Raw genomic sequence first — 19,991 nt, 5'->3', positions numbered from 1 at the left:
GGTGTGTTCACACACACAAGGATAATAAAAAAAAAAGGATTGTGAACCATCAGTTTGAGAGACCATCTTTTCGACCGGGGACGCTACATGCTAGCTGTTTTGGCCAATTTTGTCTTTTTTCAGTTTTTAAGGCTAATTTGGAGTTTAGCTAATATTTCAGCTACATGCTAGCTGTTTTGGTCAAATTAAAAATGTTATGAGTTTTTGGCTTGTTTAGCATTTAGCTTATATAACAGCTACAAGCTAGCTAATTTAGATTTTCTTTCAGTTTTTTAGGCTAATTTGGCATTTCGCTAATATTTTAGCAGCTATCAGCTTCAGCATTTTCAGTTATCAATTTCAGCATCTTCAGCTATCAGCACTAGCATCTTTAGTGCCCACATTCAGCTTACAACATTCACACAAGAATATTTGCAGGTAATGCTATATATCTAGCTTTTTAAAAGTTTTAGCATTATTTTTTTCTATGTAAAATACAGTAAATTTAAAGTGTTGCAGCATCCAGGCTTGTCAAACTAATTTTGACATGTTTCTATGTCTCAGTAGGTGAAATATTTTTTTTCTTAAAGACTAAAAGAGAGAAAAAACAATCAGATGAATTAGCAATAATCAGAGCAAAATTGATCTAAAATGGAATGACTAAATTATTTAAACAAGCTGAGTCACCAAAGGTGAAATAAGATGGATGTCTGTTAGATGATTCATCATAAGGTAAAAGAAAAACAACTTTATGCAGAGTTGCTATCAAGAAAATCAGCCTTTTTATTTGGTTAAATCTAGTATTTTTGTATCTGTTAGGAAGCATAGTGTCTGTTGAGAGGAACTCAAATGGAACAGTGAGTTTACAGGGAGCAGAGGTGAAGAAGATGGAGGACTTTAAGTACTTTAAGTCCAGAGGAAAAGGAGAGTGTGGGACAGAGGTGAAGAGGCAAAGCGAGTTGGAACAAGTGGAGGAAAGTTTCAGGTGTGACGTAGGACCAAAGAGTGTCAGTGAGAATGAAAGGAAAGGTGTAGAAGACTGTGGTGAGAGCAGCTTCAGAGCAGAGATGAAGATGTTGAAGTTGGGAGTGAAGAGGATGGATCGTGAATGAATGAAAGCAGATGGAGATGGTTTGGATGCGTGAGAGGAGGAATAGTGATGATGTGGTGAAAGGATGCTGTTGTTGGAGAAACCAAGAGGAAGTGCGATATAGTTAAAAATTGGATGAAAAGAACAACCTGAAAGAAAAAAAAGATTTTGAGATCTAAAGCCACATCACGGTACAATGACAAGCACACATAAAAACCTTAGGTACAAAAACTGCAATAACCTGAAAATACAACCTGAGGGGAGATTTACTGCCAGTGAGTTTGCTTTTCATCTGTCAGTTTTTAAACTTTCAATTTTCATCTTCTTCTTCAAATCCTTAATTTTTGTTATATTAAACTGAACATTTCTTTTAATAATCATCCGTGCAGAGATCTATTTGTACTTCATAAAACTACTTTAATTTTTCCTATAAAGTACAAAGAATAAAAGCTTCACTGTTTGTCTTCCTGCCTCTAAGAACCATGCTTTCTCAATAACCCCCTATGAGATTTGTGTCATGCAACGGCAACTATATTAGCAAATTATTAGGTAATAGTCAGCCATTAAATTGATCTAAGTCATCCGTCTCATCCTAAGAGTTACTGATTTATTTCAGATAAAAGAAAATTGGTAATGATACATTAATTCCTCATGACTTAACCATTAGTTGCTGTCTATTTCTCCAGTAATGAAAGATCATACGGTGCAGTCGTGCATTACATCACTCTCTTAAGATTACTTATTAATAATTACTGAATCATTTTTTTCTGTATTGAGTTGTTTTTGTGCGCCCTTGAGCAAAAGTGGTTGGATCAAGCGCTCAGACTGAACGCGGAGAAGATCTTTGAAGTCAGATGCGGAGATTAAAGCACAGATACGAAACGAATAATACAACGCAGAGCTGAGTGTTGTTTAGGAACATTGGATATGTAAGGTAAAAGCAAGAAAACAATTAGAACATTTGTGTTTTAGGTGTTTTTAACATGTTTTTGTGGCATTTTTCTGAAGCTGAAGGACATATATAAAGAAAATTAAGATTAAAATTAAATTTCTCAGTATTTCTTTATTCAAATCATTGTGGATCAGGAGCAGACAAAAAAAATGCTGTTTGGAGAAGATTGTATTTGTGATGTAGAAAATGCAACTGGTGGACCAAAAGCTCTCTCCTCTCCATTCTGGTGTATCCACTTGCAGACAAATTAAAGCTGTCAACATTAATGCATTAAAAAATAATTAATGTGTCAATAATAATGTCACAAATGGGCAGACAGCTAAAAGTCCTAGCAGGGTCAGACGAGCAGAGATCAAACATAAGCATGGGAGTATCAGAGATCAAGCGAGAATAGTTTGAGTCTAGGCGAGAGTCTGGGACAGGCAAACGCTCAGTATGCAGACTGAAAGGCACAAACAATACTTCGCACTGAGCGACGGTGTGAACTACTTAAAGTGTCATGTGGGTGATTGATAATGAACGTCAAGTGAGCGTCATTTGGGAACTGTGGGGCTGCTGGGAGATGTACGTAGTGTTGATTCTTGGTAGACTGTTCCCGCGGTGACTAGGGTTGGGCACCGATTGGATTTTATTCGGCTTCGGTGCCAAAACGGTTATTTTGTTTCTGTTTCCATTCCTTTTCTGTGTCCATTTCGATACCTAAGTAATTAAAAATAATGCCTACATCTTTTTGCTGGTGCGACGCAGCGACCTGTCAAACACCGGCGAGGTCACCGGTGTTACATGACCCCGCCCACTATCCCAGGAAAGGCAAAAGGATTGGCTAGAATTTTAACATACTGAACAGAGTAGAAGTGATTGGAGAAATGAGGAACTGATTGCAGCAGCTTCTTTCTGTTTCAGTAGAACCACATATATCATAAATGGTTCCTACTTGGAACCGAATTTCGGTGCCCAACCCTATTGGTGACCAGAGAGGGAGACAAAGCTCCTTACAATTTATTAATGCAAATTAAATGCACCGTGCAAAGCAGCCATGTTCTGATGGTTCAGGGTTCCACAGCATCCATTAATCTCTGATAATGCACACTTCATTGCGCATTATCACACTTGTATCATGGTCACTTACAAAAAACACATTTAGTTGATTTTTAGTATTTTATTCTTGTTATTTTTTTCTATTTAGAGTGATTTTTCTCAAAAGGCAGACTATTTGATTTGTGGTCACAGTAGCAGGACATCTTACTGCTCATTTTTTTCCAGAAGATGAAGAAAACGTTTGTTTTAGAGAAGTCTGCGCAGTGATGGGCAATGTGACTAGAACTTCTTTTTTAGGTGTGCATCCACACCCAGCAGCCAATCAGAATCGAGAATTTGAACGGACCATAAGTTAATGTAAAGTGCAGAAACCCAATGTTTGTTCTTAAGACATCTCTGTTTTCTTGGAGTAATACTGCTGATATAAAAGTCTTTAGAGTTCTGTTTATCTCATTGTTTGTGCACAGATATTGCACTTCTGGGATATCTGAGTTAACACTTTATTAAAGTGAAGGAAAAATGCTCTCTCTGGCCTGTCAAAAACTGCATTTTGTCATCTCAAATTCCCTAGTAAAACATTGTGATAAATCAAGACCCAACAGTGAAATGAATCTCATTATTTATTTAAATCAGTTAACAGCAATAAGACAAATAGATCCACATATGTCTCAATTTTCCTCCTCCGAGCGTAAATCTGGCTCAAAGATGTACTGTTGTGGGGGGCTGTAAGCTAGGGGGAGGAGTTGACAAAGAGCTCTCAGGAACAGGGAGGGGAATGGGGGTGGGGTTACTTCACACCAAAGGTCCCGCCCACAATTTAGAGACAAATTTCTAATGAACTATTGTTGCTCGGCAAAAAAACTATGCAGAAAATTGCATAGTTTTTGGATTTTGGCTAAAAACTGCATAATTATAATTAAAAGACCACTGGGGACGCTTTCCAAATACATCCAAAGATGATCAGAGTTGATTTTTTATCAAATTAACTTCATTTCTTATAAGTAAAACCCTATAATAAATGTACATGACTTCCACTGATAAGAGGGAATAACTCCAACTTCTCTATTCCGTTATATCTTAAAAATAGGAACGGCAGACAGACAGCGACGCCTTTGTCTTTAAGACATCAATGAGAAAGTTGAATCTTTTGTCTTTGAATCAGTGTGAGAAACCAGGAGGTGAATGTGGAGGCTGCAGAGGCGATCAAAGGGAACACAGATCAATTACCCGCGCTTTGAATGAAGCATGGGAAATATTGATGAGGATTCTTAAGAGTGAGCTAATCCCTCTGGGTTTCTTATCAGAAGGTCATTAGCACCAAATGGGAGTTGATTCCAATAATTTAAGAGACAAATGCAATGACACACAATAGTTTGCCAGAATTTCATCAGATGCTGAAAAGCTTTTAAACCCCGATGTGAATGACTGCACACACACGAGGATGTCCTCCATTAATTGTTAATCAGGTGGTAGCGTCTGTAACTACAAGAAGTATTTGGACATTAGCCTTTCCTGGTCTTATAGGTCGACCTGAAAGCTGCTTCTAATCGATCAATAAAGGAAAAGTACTGTCAGAGGAAATTCTAAACTCATAATCTGATGATTCTGATTGAATCTCACAATCCCTGATTGTACCTCTGATCTGTGCGTAGAAGTGTTTGTGTGCATCAGTGCGTACTTTTTACAGATTTGTATGTGTAGGAACTGTTTTGAATTCAGTACGTTTTAAGGGGGTATAGTTTACAGCATTGACACTACAGTGATTCTCCTGCGCTATTACATACACATAAAAACTCACTATTTTTGGTATTCATAAACTTTATAGTTTTTGAAATATTTAGCAAAATATGTCCCGTAAGAAATGAATGAGAAATTGCTGAAAATCTTTTCATTCACTTTAAAAATTGTGAACTCCCACATATACTTTCAGCTAGAGACACCTTTCAAACTTTAAAATGTTCAGCAAATACTGTTTTTTAGGGTTAAATTGAATTTAGCTTTTATCTTAGCATCCTGCTAACTATTTTGGCAAAATTAGACATTTTTCCCAGTTTTTTTAGGATAATTTGGAGTTTAGCAAATATTTTAGCATTGTGCCAGCTGTTTTGGTTCCCAGTTCGTTTGTTTTTTTTGTGTGGCTAATTTGGAGTTTACCTAATATATATATAATTTTTTTTCCAGTTTCCCAGGTTTTTTTTAGGATAATTTGGAGTTTATCTAATATTTTAGCATGATGCTGACAGCTTTTTAAGGATAATCGTGAGTTTAACTAATATTTTAATAATATGCAAGCTGTTTTGGCTAAATTATGCATTTTTTCTAATAATTTGGCATTTTGCTATTTTTTTAGCAGCCTATTCAACTATTAGCTTTAGCATCTTCAGTATAGCCAAATTCAGCCTACAGCATTCACACTAGCATTATCATAGGTCATATGACTAGTTTCTTGTTGAATTTCTACGTTTTTTATATTCCAGAGTACTGTGAATACAAAATTGCAAGTAAAAGTGAATTGCAAGTAAAAGTGATGCACACAGATTCAAAGATACTCACAAACAGGAAGACACAAATAACAAATCAAGAATCACACACACACGCACAGAAACTTTTTCTCTAAGCATTACAGACCAAACTCAAATTTTTAAGCTTGCAAAACCAGTCGCTCACAAATACTTTTTGACTCACTGTTTAGTAATGTAAGTGACACAAAAAAGCAGCAAGCAGAAGAAAATGTTCATACATATTGCCAAAATAACTCACTCAAAATACAATGATTTTTCTATCACTTAAGATACTTTTTTGTTAGCAAAATCTTGTACAATGTAGAGATGCAACTTTATTTTGCAATCAATGACCTTATCCCCCTCTTGTAACTCACCTACACTAACTCTAAGCAAGGAGCGCCTCTTCATGGCTGCTCTGGAGTCAACCTTGAACTGTAGTTGTATTTTTCTGTTGTCTGTCTGAGTTGTATTGAGATAAATGTCATTTTGAAGTGGGGTTATTAAAGTTCTGTTCTATTCTATTTTATTCTATTCTATTAATTCTTGTTTTTAAAAAACTTTTTTTTCTTGACTTAGTTTTAAAATTAAAGGTACAAAAAAATCAAAACGCATATTTGTGTTTTATTGTTTTTATTGTGTCTTAATGTTTCATTTTTCCATTGTTTTATTTGCTTTTACTGTTTCTCTTGTTTTATTTTTTATTTATTTTATTTTTTGATTTTACGTTCAGCACTTTGATTGCTTCTGCTTTTATAAGTGTGCTATAAATAATAAATTGATTGATTGATGGCTATATTGAATAATGTTTATCTTAAAAGTACTTAAAGTTAGTCTCATAATTAAAAATTGTTGTAATTTTTATAAAACTGACCTGTAATACTTTTTTAAAGCAGCTGCATTTGTAATGACTAAAATAAAATCTTAAAAAACACTTTTATCATTATGTTTTGTATTTTGGCAACTTTTAATGAAGCAGTTTTTAGTTATTGTATTATTCCTATGTGGGATAGCACTCATCTGTTTGTTTCACAATAAACTGTGGAAGTAAATAATCATTGTTATAACACAGTAATAAAGGTATTAAATAATACAAAAATCAATTTTTAATAAAACAGAATTTTACGGTTTCCAAATTAATCTACAGTGTCCCATAAGTCTCCATATATAGGAGACATAGTAAATTTCATACATATATGGTTCTCACATGTATTTTAAATGTTTTTTTTTAGTATTTCAGATAATAATAATAATAAAAAAACTTTATTTATGTCACCTTTCAAGATAAAAATCAGAAAGTGCCTCACAGTAAAACATTGTATATAAAAATAGATTTTGGAAGAAGTAATTTTAGAAACTTATGTTTTTATCCTAGAGAATGCCTTTGAATAAAAAGCAAGAAATTAAAATTATTCTGATAGCCGGTTCCACAAGCAGTCGTATGGTTGCAAGTGCATTTAACATAAAACATGGGACGAGTATCACTGTGGCAAAACTTATTGTCAAGTTAAGAGAAAAAACAAGAAGTGGATGAAGCAAGACGTTCCTGACAATATTTCAGTCGTATAGAGTATATTACATAGATAAAAATGTTGTATTCCAGGAAATGTTTATGGAGACACCCTGTAGTTCATGCTTTTCTTCTTATCTTTTATTTTTATTTATTTAGCTCTTTATTGAACCAAAAACTAACAAACAAAAACTCTTAAGTAAGAGAAAAAATAAATTCAAAATCAACAGTATTTTTTTATTTTATTTTGTAGGATAACACTTTTAAACAGCTTAAACGGAAGGTTTAAAACACTTTAACATTAAACTTTAAGGTTTGTAAAGGGTATTAATGACATTGAAATAAAGTTTACTTGAGTTGCTCCTTTTAAAATCAAAATTAAGCCAAATTAATTCATAAAAATTAATTCAACAGAGAAAACTCAAAACCTTTTTGAGGTTTTGTGCATGAATTTGACTAATTTACCTGCTGATACACACTACGGTCCCACCATGCAAGAGAAGAAAAGCACTGATTGTTCTGTGTGTTCTGCATGTTCCCATGCAGGGAAATGTTCCTGCCGAACACCAGGAGGCGCCGAGGTGACTCCTCCAACAAACATGAGCTCAGGTGGAAGCTTCCATCTCATTACTCTTGAAAGGTTGGAAAGGCCACAGCGAACCGCTCCATTGAACATCTGTTCAATTTTGGATTCCTCACCGTGAGTCAGGCAAACGCTATGCTAAATTAGTTTTAAAGCTCACATTTAGCTGCGGCGCATGCAAAACATCCCGACCAAAAACAGACTATTATCTTAAACACTCTGTATTGTGAAGCATCTATTTTGTTATCAGAAGAGGACGTTAGGGTTACGTAAAACTTTTGTTAGATTAGCGAGCCACTTTTAGCTGCACAAAGAGGCTGCTTTAAAAACCTCTCCCAGCCTTGTTTGTTGTGTTATTTAACATTGAAGTGGATGTGATTTTTTTATTTGCTTGTTTTTATTTTTATAAAGCTGAACTAGAAAAACCTTTCTGTTTACCTCAGATTTTTCTGTCCTGCAACCACAGCACACACTTTAAGCGATGCCTGACTGTAGATTCTGCAAGGTCACAGAAAAACCCAGAGAGGAAACCTGATTTCTGATGTTTACTTCTGGCTCCATGATGCGTTCTTCTTACTTTTCAATCAAATAGATTACATTTAAGGAAAGCTGTTGGTGTTATTTTCTAATATGATGGCCACATATATTTGTCTGACGCCTGGCTCACACTAGACGCGGAACAGAGGCTGTTTCCTTTCAGCACTCTTGTTAACCTATGGTGTGGTTCACACCAGGGTCGGAACGCCGCCGTCCTCCGCCAAAGGCTTGCACCGTGCAGAGGGTCGGTTTGGCGTCTGGTCTATTTTCTGCGGGAGCTGAGTCAATTCTGGCAGGAAGTTACATTAAGATACATGAGAAAATCTGGTTTATTTTCCTAATTAAACCAATTTTTCACAATTAAACACCGCTATTAACAAATGCGATCATATTTTTGTATCTAACCAGACTGTAGAGATTGAAAATAAACATACAATTTCAACACACACACATAAAAAACACACACATACGGATTAACGTAGTGGGCCGACTCTGGAGCGGGGGTGGGGCTGGGTTTTGGGTATAAAAAAAAGACAACATCAAGAGAGAGGTAGAAAGCAGTTTTTCTTAGCGGAAACATGGGGTAATATTTTTAGGTTATTAATACCCATGATGGCAAAAACAAATAAAAAGCTCTAGCAGAAGCACCTGTTGACAGTTGAGGAAAAATACGCATGGCGCACACACTCCGCTCCCCGCAGCTCCGCGGCGCTAACGCCTGTCGTGTGAACCTAGCGTGAACCTGCATTTCAGACCTGAAAAATCACATTTTCCAACACAGGACATAATCATGTGCTATTCTAGGCATGTTTTTATACACACACATATATATATATATATATATATATATATGTGTGTATGTGTGTATACTGTATGTATATATATATATGTGTGTGTGTGTGTGTGGGGGGTGTATGTATATGTATGTATATATATATATATATATATATATGTATGTATATATGTGTATATATATATATGTGTATGTTTGTGTATATATGTGTATGTGTGTATGTATATACACATATATATATGTGTGTGTATATATATATGTATATACCTATGTGTATATATGTATACATATATATATATATATATATATATATATATATGTATTAGGGTAATCTGGACCTCATAAGACAGCGCACTGAACTTTTTTTTTTTCCAAGTATTTTTTCTCTTCTCTGGTGTCTGTGACAGACCTAAAATCCTGTCCATCTTTGTCATGGGAGGGATCACACATCAATATGAGGGTGGGGTCATCTGGACCCCATAAGAGAGCATGAGGGTTAAAACGTCAAAGTGTTTACTCACCGCTGAGCCACTTAGCATCTGGATCATGGATGTGAAGGTCTGGACCAAAGACATCCTCTATGGTAATTTTCTTTTTTAGGGCGAGGCTGTCGTCTTCACCTGTTCGATTAGAAAAATACATAAACTATGAGAGATAGAAGCTTTTATTTGTACATTTCTGGAAAACTAAAGTCTGTTGGTTCCTCTCTTTTAAGCAAAAGAGATGAAAAATACATTATTTATGGTGTAAGAGTCTATAAGTTCACATTTTCTCCTTTGATCTGTATTTTTTTTCTTACCCAAAAATTTAAACAATGTCAAAGAGGGAAGTTTAGACATGTGGGAAATAATCCGAGGGCTGTAACAGCATGTAACAGCATGTTTTGAGCAGCATAATGTAAAACGTTGTTTGTGAACGTTAAAGAACCTGAGAAAACCTCCTCTCTCTTAAGGAGGAAAGGGAGAAAGCTGATTCCCAGCAGGAGGCTAATTGTATCTGATGTGCAGATCTGAAAAACGACTGGAGCTATTACTGTATAATCATCTCCATTAAACAAGCTAGGACGCCATAATACTTTAAAACATCCATTATCAGAAAGATGATTGTATGCCATTTTAAAGCTAGCATCCAGTCTCCATCCAAAGATACCTTTAAAAAAAGCCTTCTGAAAGGTCATCAGATAGCTGCCTACAGAGAACTGCAGACGTATGACTTAGCAATATTGAATATTATTCATGTGTAAAGCAAACTGTATGCTAAACCTCTGAATTGGTGTGTCTGAACGCTCTTGTCTCTCATCACCATGGATACAAGCCCATTATGGTTTCCCATAAATAAAGCAGGCTTCAGTGACATTTGGTGGAACATTATGTCATGGCTCCAATGAAATGGACAGATGATTTTCTCACACATTTTTTTAGACCTCTGTTTCATGTTGTTGTGCATCTCTAATGTAAATTTCTGTCTATTACTGTAACCTACAAACCCCTTTGGCCGTACATTTTTGAGGGCAAATTACCAAAATTGCAGTTGTTTGCGGGAACCTTTGGCTGTTCTATACAAAGTCAAAAAGAGACCACACTGCCTCACTGCCATTGTGATAAAATACAGACTTACTTTTTCTTTTAGACAACCATTTTTTGCTAAATATTTTTTAGCTTTCGTAGGTTAGACGCTGTAAACGTAGAAGCTTTTTCACAAAAGCATATTGTGCATAATATACAAGCATGAAAACCTTTAAGTTTTTTTTTAAATTATAGCTAATCCTAAACACTGTATCTTTTCTTAAAACACTCACTTGACATTTAGTGAAAACCCAAATATTACAAGACCTGCAGTTAAGAACGTTTTCCTTTCCTTGTACATGTAGAAAATGTATAGACTTGACAACCTGACTCTTAAAGGGGTGGGGGTACTGTTGGGTGAGTTTTATTCCTTGAAATTGGACGTTCAGCTGACAGGTTCAGATTTATTTTTTTATATTTTGCAGATACACGGAAGAGTTTTTTCTTTTTTTTTTTCCTCAGACAAAATCTAAGGGAGAAAAAATCAGGTTCACTCTTTTAACTAAAGGGAAAAGTTCCACTTCTTTTAGTTTTATAATGGTTTAACATTTTTAAAAGTTCGGTATTTGTAACAGTTTAAAATGTGTACATTTATAATATGTATCAGTTCATTTTAATGTTTGTAATGTTTCATATTTTAATAATTAGGTTTAATATTTGTTACAGTTTAGCATTTGTAACAATTAAGTGTTTTCTAACAGTTTTGTAAATTTAAAATGTGTGAGAGTTCATTTTAATATTTGCAACAGTTCCATATCTTAAAAGTTAGGTTAAATATTTACAATAGTTTGGAATTTGTAACTTTTTTTTGTATTTCTCACAGTTAAGTTAAATGTTTGTAACAGTTTAAAATGTGTAGGTTTAGAATGTGTAGAAGTTAATTTTAACATTTTTAGCAATTCCATATTTTAACAGTTAAGTGTAATATTTGTAAAAGCTCTGTTACACCAAATCTTTTTCAATTTATCCATCTGTCTGTCTGTCTATAGGAAAAAAACAACAAAAAATGAGCTTGAAAGAGTGGTGTATTTTTGCAAACTTATATTTTGTAACATTTTTTTTTGCAGGAGTTTAAAGTAAGTTTATTTGTGACTCTTTATTTTTTTGTAGCAGCTTAGAATTTATAATCGATGAGTTCAGTATTCGTACCAGTTTATGTTTAGCACAGATTACAAAAGTTCAGTATTTGCAGCAGTTTATTGTTTTGTAACAGTTTAAAACTGGTATTTTCACAAATGTATTATTTAAAAGAGTTTATTTTTTAAACAGTTTAAAATTGGAAACAGCTAGTTTAGTATTTATATTAGTTTAAAACTTTGAAAACGTTTGCAACAGATTCGTATTTACAACAGTTTAAAATTTGTAACAGTTAAATGTTTAACATTTTACTATTTGGAACTGTTTATTCTTGCAACAGTTTAAAATGAAACAAACAGTTTGTTTGAGAATTTAAAATAGTTTAGAACTTTGGAACTGTTTAGTATTTGTAACAATTTAAAATGTGTAACAGATAAATGTTTTTTTAGCAGTTTAGTAATCGTAACATTTAATCACTTGTTAGAATTTAGTATTTGAACATTTATTGTTTTGTTGGCATCTGTAACAGTTTAGTATCGCAAAATTTCCAAATAGTTTTTGAATTTGCAACAAATTAGTATTTATAACAGTATTTTTAACAGTTAAATGTTTGTAACAGTTTAATATTTAAAACTGTTTGATTTTTGCAACCGTTTAAAATTGGTAACAGTTTGTTTTTAGTAACAATTTAGTATTTATAATAGTTGGGGACTTTTAGAATTTGTCAAAATTTTGTATTTGTATCTTAATTTTGTGCAACAGTTTAGATTTTATAACAGTTCATCTTACATCAAACACAAAAAAACAGACTTATTTTGTAAGTTTATCTATTGCTTTGAATGGTAACATTCTTTGCTCCACACATGCAGGTCCTGATACTATTTATTTTAAAGAAAAGGCTCAAATTTAAGTTTGACCAAAAAGTTTTGTTCATGCGTAAAACCTGGGAAAGACATTTTAACGAATGAACCTTAAAGTGCAGTCCTTTGGTTGCATTTGCATGAAGTGTGATACATACTGGGGGTGAGAAGGATTACAGAGGTGACAATCAGGGAGCAGATGATGAGGATGACCAGCAGGGCGATTGCAATCCCCTTCCAGTTCCTCTGAGGCGGCGCGCTGCCCACCAGGTCCTGAAAAACATAATAATCACGTCAAATAAGAGGCGAGAACTAGATTCCTTTAAGCAACGGCAACGCATCCGTGAAATTATTTCCCTCACAAAGGCAAACAGACGATGACAAACCGCTCCATAAATGACTTTGGACAGTCGCGGTCTCATCATTCGTGAAGCAGAAGAATTTTTACCGTCTCAGTCGGAGGGAAAGGATGGCCACGGGACGGCTCATTCTCTGTCAGACCGAGGCCGACGGCTCAGCCACTTGTGTGCGGTAACGATGTATAATCGAGCCGTTCCCTGCTGCTTGCATACGAAGAGTCCCTGCAGCTTTGCCTGATAGCCGGAGTGGAGCTGCTGCCTCTGAGCTGACACAACGGGCAGAATAATGAGCTGCTCTCTTCACACAACCCAGCAGATGGTAGATGGCAAATCAGCGCCGTTTCAAACGCATCTACTGCAAAAATCCACAGGCCATACAAAACATTTTAAGAGGAAGCTGCAGTCAGACGGCCTAAGATGCCCGATAAACTCGATTTTGATCAAAAGGAAACTTGAGCGTTGTTACGAGTCATTTTTCGGAGTACGAAGTCATCCAGTTTTTTGAAAAAGGATGGAGTTTTTTGACTAATCCTTTTTGACTCACAACATCCAACAGACATGTCATGTGATTCTGTTTGGGCCGTTCTTACAGCCCCCAGAGCAGTTTCCTCTAATAATCTCCAGGAACAGGGATCTCCATTGTTTTCCTGATGGATAAAATCAAGCCCTCTTTCAGCACAACACCTCATGCTGAACACAGTAATGAAGTGTGAGGCTATGAACTAATGAGACAATAGTTAATTAGAGGGCCGCTCTCAACCAACGACTCTGCTTTTTACACTCAAATGGTTCAAATTTAGGCAGAATTCCTGTTCAACAGACAGCAATTAAACAAGAAAACATGAAATTTGGGAGATTTTAAGAGATTTATTGAGAAATAAAAAAAAATTGAAGTTGTACATTTATTTGAACTGTTTTTTAGGGTGTATTCAGATTGGAAAAGTCAGTTGATCCGGACAGATTTGATCCTTCCGATACTTTTAGCTGACTTTTTCAGCTAGCCAAGATGGAGCGAGAACAGCAAACAAATAAAGTCAAAAGACCGATTCTACGTCTCTCAATAGGATCACAGTTTGGTGTTTTTATAGGAAGAAAGTTTCTTTAGATTGCTCTTGTTTTCCATTAACAAACATTTGTTTTAAAGGCTTCAAGGATGAATGTTACTTACTTTTTATTCTTACTAATGTGTGTTACCTTAATGAATACAGAATCTAAATAAATACATGTATTTTCTCCTTTTATTTCATGAGATGCAAAAAAATATATATATTGTATTTAGATTTTGAGCGATAAAGTTTGGGCACAGCCTACGTTTTACTCAGATGAATCCACAGTTTAAAACGTAAATATAAGGGAATGTTTTTTGAGAGATACAGAATAGAATAATTGATGTAAGACTGTTAGCACCAAATTTGTGAAATTAGATAGTCCTAATGTGGATTATTATTTATGGTTAGAATTATAAATGAATACTGACAGTAACATCAAGGGACTGTTTTTTATTCATTTATTTAGTTTTTTTTATATTTAAGCCACCAGGTGCAATATTACGACGGAGTATTAGGGCCACCAAAAAAAGAAAAAAAAAGTAATATTACGAGTTTTTTTCTCGTAAAATGACGACTTTATTCTCGTAATTTAGGAGTTACGACTTTTTTCTCGCAAATTTACGAGATTTAAAGTCGGAATTTAAAAAAATATTTATAAATATTTATAATTTCTAAATATGTAAGAGTTAGGAATAAACATGTTTTTCTTTCCTTTCTTTCCTTTTAATGAGCTATAGTTAATAAAGAATAAAAAATATTCAGTCAGCAGCTCCCTGTGGATCAACTCCAAGTTAACTTACAATTGATATTAATTATCGCTATTGTTCAATGTATTGTATTTATTTGTCTGATTGTTTGTAAACTGCTAGACACGTCAATGTCCTCTAATTATGAAATAATCTATTCATTTTATTTAGTTCTATTTGCTCCAACACTTGTTAGCTTTTTTCCAATGTATCTTTATGAGCCGAGAGAAATCCATATTTAGTAGTTAATAACTCTAAAAGCCTTAAATTCTTCCATTTTTTCTTGTTTTTTTTCTCATGTCTTTTCATGGACGCTCTTAGATGCACTTTTTTTAAAATTTGCATTTGGCTAAATGCATTTTTTTTTCTTCTCCATTCAACTACTCAGTGTGTAAAAGCAACGTTAATGTTCAAAACGTGAAAAACAGGTAGAGATGATTTTTTGGGTAATTTTTGGACAGCTCACTCTTGGCTGTAATAGTCATCAACGTTCTCCAACAGCTCTCAACCATGTTATTCCACAGGATTTGTTTGACCAAGAGACCAATTATCGAATATTTGTGATGTCCAAAAAAATCCTCTTAGCATCAGAGAGAAAACAAAATGTTTCATCATGGAATTTTTACTTTAACTTTTGCAGTTTGTCATAACTGAAGCTCAAATTGTATTTTTTTTTTTACATTGAAATAAATGTTTTAAAGACCTACTTAAATAAAAATCATATTTTATGATTTATAGGATGTTCTGGTCTTGGACTTCCTTCCAGCTCATGATTTTCAGCTGACATTTTTTTCTACCACGGAGCCTGAAGAACTGATGCTCCACTCTCCTCTGATTAGGGGCGGAGCTATAGGGGAACAAGAGACAGGGGCTGAAAGTTTAAGCTGGCAAGACACAGAGTTATAATTATTTATAATGGGGGCGGGACCGGGGAGGGGGGGGGGTCAGGCAGGAGCAGCTTAGTTCTAAAAGCCACGCCCCCTCAGAGGAGATTTTGGAGGCTTCAGATGAACATGAAAAATGGCTTTTTGGGGGACTTTAAATAAATCAAACTGTTAGAAACATAAAACAGTTCTTTTTTAAAATTATTTTATTTAATCTCCTTCCACCACCGCTTTTATTACTGTATTGCCCCCCCCCCCCCTGCCCTCTCATAAAATATTCTAGCTCCGCCCCTGCTTCTGATGCATCCACTTCCAAACCAATAGATCCATCTACGACTTCTTTCTCCCCGTCTGACATCTGGATCTAAAATGTACGGCTGGATTCCTCTGAAATTGCTTGTGATTTTTGTTGTACCGTTATTGTTAACTTAGGGTTGTAAAAAAAAAAAAGGGATCATGGGAAATAAGGGCAGGCTTACTTTGCTTCAACAACCCAGAGGCAAAATTTTTGATAAACGCTTTCCGCTCTGCAGAAACTATGTCTTTGAAAATGATACAAGTTTTTGATTTTTGGCTAAAAATATTTTAATTATTGTAAAAAAAAATGCTTTTAAAACAGATCAAAAGATGATAGGAGTGGGACACTAAAAATCAAATGTTAAAAAGGCAGGAGAGGGGTAAATTATGTGTATAGCTGGAGCTATTTATATTATTAAATTAACAAATACGTCTAGTTTACTCTTTGCTTTGGTTTTAATTTGGAATTTCTATCTTTATAGACATAATATTTACTGTTTAGTAATATTCTGCACAGCATTCAGACGGATTAAAGGTTAAAGCTTGTGTGGAACCATAAAAACGACCGTCTGGATTCATGTTTGAGTACAAACAGACAACAAATTTGCAGATTAATTTCTTTGTTCACATCAGCGAGGAAACCGAGCTGCTCCAACCACATTCATTTCAGGCCAGCTGTTGATAACCCTGTTACCAATTAGACCTCGTCTCTGGCTGCCTGTGGTGGTAAAAGTATTTATAGAGCCACAAACCATCCGCTACCTAATGAGGGGTCCGCAGACACGTGAGGGGAAAGAGGAAGCTCCGTTCCTGAGCTGTGCTGCGGCTTTACATCCTTTTTGAAGGCTGTAAATTGTTCAATCGCCAGTTACTTTCCATTGAATGCCTAATATGATCCTGTGTGTGTTTACTTTCCCTCATCTGCAGTTTGTCTCGAAGCAAATCGATACTGAAGCCACTGAGCACACATAGAAAAACAAGTCAATGCAGATATTTTTTTAACCTTGATATAAAAAGATCACTCCAGACCTCTGACCGAGCCAGATATGACACAGAGGCTCTGACAGGCTGGCAGATAATGATCTTTTCCTGCATCTGCTTACTAGTTCTCTATACCTGAGCTAAAAATGGCAAATATAAATGAGAGAGGACAGGTGATGTGAATTGGGCTCAGACCAGAGTCCAGGTCAGCACCTGCACCCCACGAAGAGAAACAAATCCTTAAATCTGACAAACCGGATCAGAACAAGCTTCTCGGCAGCATAACGTCAGCCTGGAAGTGTTTAGAGAAACCAGTCAAACTCCGTTCAGCACAAGTTGAGGATAAATAAACTTGACAAGGACGAGCAGCACCACTGTGACCTTGGTACTGCTGCAAACAAACTTCAGATTATTGAGGTGCAGGCCAAAGAGTATTTTTTTCGCAGTTCTAATCAATATAAAACAACATACAGCTGTAAAATTCCCAATTTTTCCTTAAACCTTTAAGGATACATTTAGATATTGGTCATCCGTTAAGGCAGGAATGGGGAAACTCTTTGACTCTTGGGCTAGAAAGGGTTCTAAAACTTGACAAACAGGATCAGACCTCATATGATAAAGAACGACTTTTTTTAATAAAAAAAAAAAAAAAAAAAAATGTTTTTGTTCCTATTTAGTGCCACCTGCACCAGCTGGACAGTCCGAAAAATATTGAAATGATGGGAAAAATGACCAGAAAAATATGTGAGAAAAACAACAAATTTAAATAAATACAAAATAACTTTTATGTGTCGGTTTATTTGTGGTGCACCATCTAAGGGGAGACACAAAAACTACAGCAAAATATAAAACATTATTATGGATTATCAATATAATTTATTCCAGTTTGACGGGCCAGGTTAAAAGGTCTAAGGGGCCGCATATGGCCCCCAGGCCGGGGAAAAGTGCTTTCAAGCAACAATTTCCAATAAAAAGTCTACGTAAGCGATACGTGTTTGGGCTTTTAAAGCTCTTCATGCTTCGATACGCAAGTTTTTAAGTCAAGTTTTGTGCTCTACGGACCATTAAACCTGTGAAAATGAAACCAGTTAAAGTTTGACTTTTCAATTCACAGAAATGACAACAGTTTGAAACTTAATCATGAAGGAGAATTTAAAAATTACCAATTGTTTTTGTCCGGAATTATATAACACAGAGTCTTTCATATGTCAAAATAGAACTGAAAAAAACCAAAGCCTGCACCAATATTTGGGAAGTTCATCTCCGATTCTGCTGGAACGACAGGCGAACTCATGTGATAACCCGGCATTTATACTGGGATTTTGAATGATATTCTTTTTTCTGTGTTACTTGTCTTCATACAATAGGTAAGCACAGAACAATAAGTCATTATTTTGTATTATATAGATTTAAATGTGCATATCTGACTGTGTTACACATTTTGTGTAACAAGTAGAGAAGGTTGTTACAATAATGTAATGTTTATAACATGTAAAAACAGTGAGTACAGCAGAAGACAAAGTTTTATTTTGAAAAATGTACTAGACTTTACACTTGCTCGCATGATTTCCCATTTAGGTTATTAATAGCTCCAACTTCACAAAAACTGCTCTGGGAAAAATTAGAAGTCCACAGATACAGACACTGAAAGAGGGGAAACGGATCAACTAATTTAAGTTCTATAATTTGTATAATTTTTAGTTTATATCAAATTAATTTTTTTTATTGGGTTCACCATTAGCTCAATTTTTTTATTTGATACAAACTAATCATTTTAAATGTAACAAAGTACAGTCAGGGGCTGATCTTCGAGGACCCAGATTCAGGGAAGGAGGCTCGGAAACAAGTTCAAAGATTAATGATTTAATAAGAAAAAAAAACTCACTAGAGGGAAAAGTACAAAAACTAGGTAGCAATCAGAGCTGGAGAAAACCACAGGAAGGGGGCAAGCTACATCAGCCATGTGCAGACAGCTGTACACTCCTCCACAGAGATCCGGAGAAGGTGGAGATCAGCTGGGAGGAGCCACAGTCAGCCTGCACAGAGAAACACAAGGTGAACCACAAACAAAATCACACATCTAAAACACAACACACGCAGAACGTTTATTCTGTGAGAGGCCGGACCGTTCCGGAAGCTGTGTGAGTGCTTCTTATACTTTTCAACTTACATAAAGACTCCTGTGTCTGCACCGGACCGGATTCAGAGTGAGCCTGAGGTAACACTACTTTTGGCACATTTCAGCATTTCGCACATTATGTGCTAGTATTGGATAGCAACAATCCAGTGTGAACTCCGTATGCTAATAGTGCATCCAAAATGCTTGTTTATGTATGCAGCATGATTTACGGACGCCGAAAAATTTGGCCAACTTGTATGAGGCTCACAGGTGGCCCACACACAAAACATCAAAGTTGTAGAGCCAAGTTCATGTCCATTTTTTCTATGGGCATGCTGCGGGCGAAACGTCATAGCGATACACAACACACAAGGCTAAGTAAAGGGGATGTAGGTGAGATTTTAATTTTTTCAAGGGGCCTGTTAGTGCTGTCCAGGTGATAAGTGTGCAATCTAAAAATTAAATTGTATATTTTGTGTAGGCATCCAATGAACAGTTGCATATCTGGTGTTATATCTACTTAAATATTGATACTTAAGGATTCTTAATTACTTAAATCTGTGTCGGTAAGATATAAATATCTGATTATTCAATTCAATTCAATTTTATTTATAAAGCCCAAAATCACAAAGAGATTTGCCTCATTGGGCTTATTATAAGTTATGAACCAGATATTGATAATTCGCATAGAGACAATGGTAAGGTAGAGCCATGGTGGGATTATATAAGTTCGTTTCCTCCCACTCCCTTTCAAACAATCTATCATTTATCCTATATTTGACTTATCTTTGTATGGATATAAAGCCCTATTTATTGTATTGAAAAATGCATTATTCTTGCTTTGATTGCTGGAAATAAACCATTTATAATCTAATCTGATCTAAACATCCTAAGTGTGCATCCATTAAGGAGCAGTGAGCCCTCCTCACTATTGACTAGAGTGTGTTGTAAGAACACCGTACAACAGCATCACCCGTGCATCATAAGTGCATATAACTTACATTATCCTTACAAATGCTTCACAATTCACTTACCACAAACACAATAATGGTACGTTCCATTTTCATGATG

At 35.2% G+C, this 19,991-nt stretch overlaps 1 protein-coding gene across 5 annotated transcripts in view; it reads right to left on the bottom strand.

The window, feature by feature from the left end:
- The window catches only part of LOC112147430 (dipeptidyl aminopeptidase-like protein 6), a 135,736-nt gene that overhangs the window by 35,500 nt on the left and 80,245 nt on the right, over positions 1 to 19,991 (bottom strand). For all 5 annotated transcript variants that reach the window (XM_024273815.2, XM_024273816.2, XM_024273817.2 and 2 more), the window contains 2 exons: positions 12,644 to 12,758; positions 9,505 to 9,603 (listed from right to left, as the gene is read on the bottom strand). In XM_024273815.2, coding sequence (XP_024129583.1) covers positions 9,505 to 9,603; positions 12,644 to 12,758 — 214 coding nt within the window. The remainder of the gene's footprint in view (positions 1 to 9,504; positions 9,604 to 12,643; positions 12,759 to 19,991) is intronic.

This window comes from Oryzias melastigma, linkage group LG17 (genome assembly GCF_002922805.2).
Source record: "Oryzias melastigma strain HK-1 linkage group LG17, ASM292280v2, whole genome shotgun sequence".
In the NCBI taxonomy this organism is placed as follows: domain Eukaryota; kingdom Metazoa; phylum Chordata; class Actinopteri; order Beloniformes; family Adrianichthyidae; genus Oryzias; species Oryzias melastigma.
The sequence above is the reverse complement of the archived record's forward strand: the minus strand, read 5'-3'. Positions and strand labels throughout refer to the sequence as shown.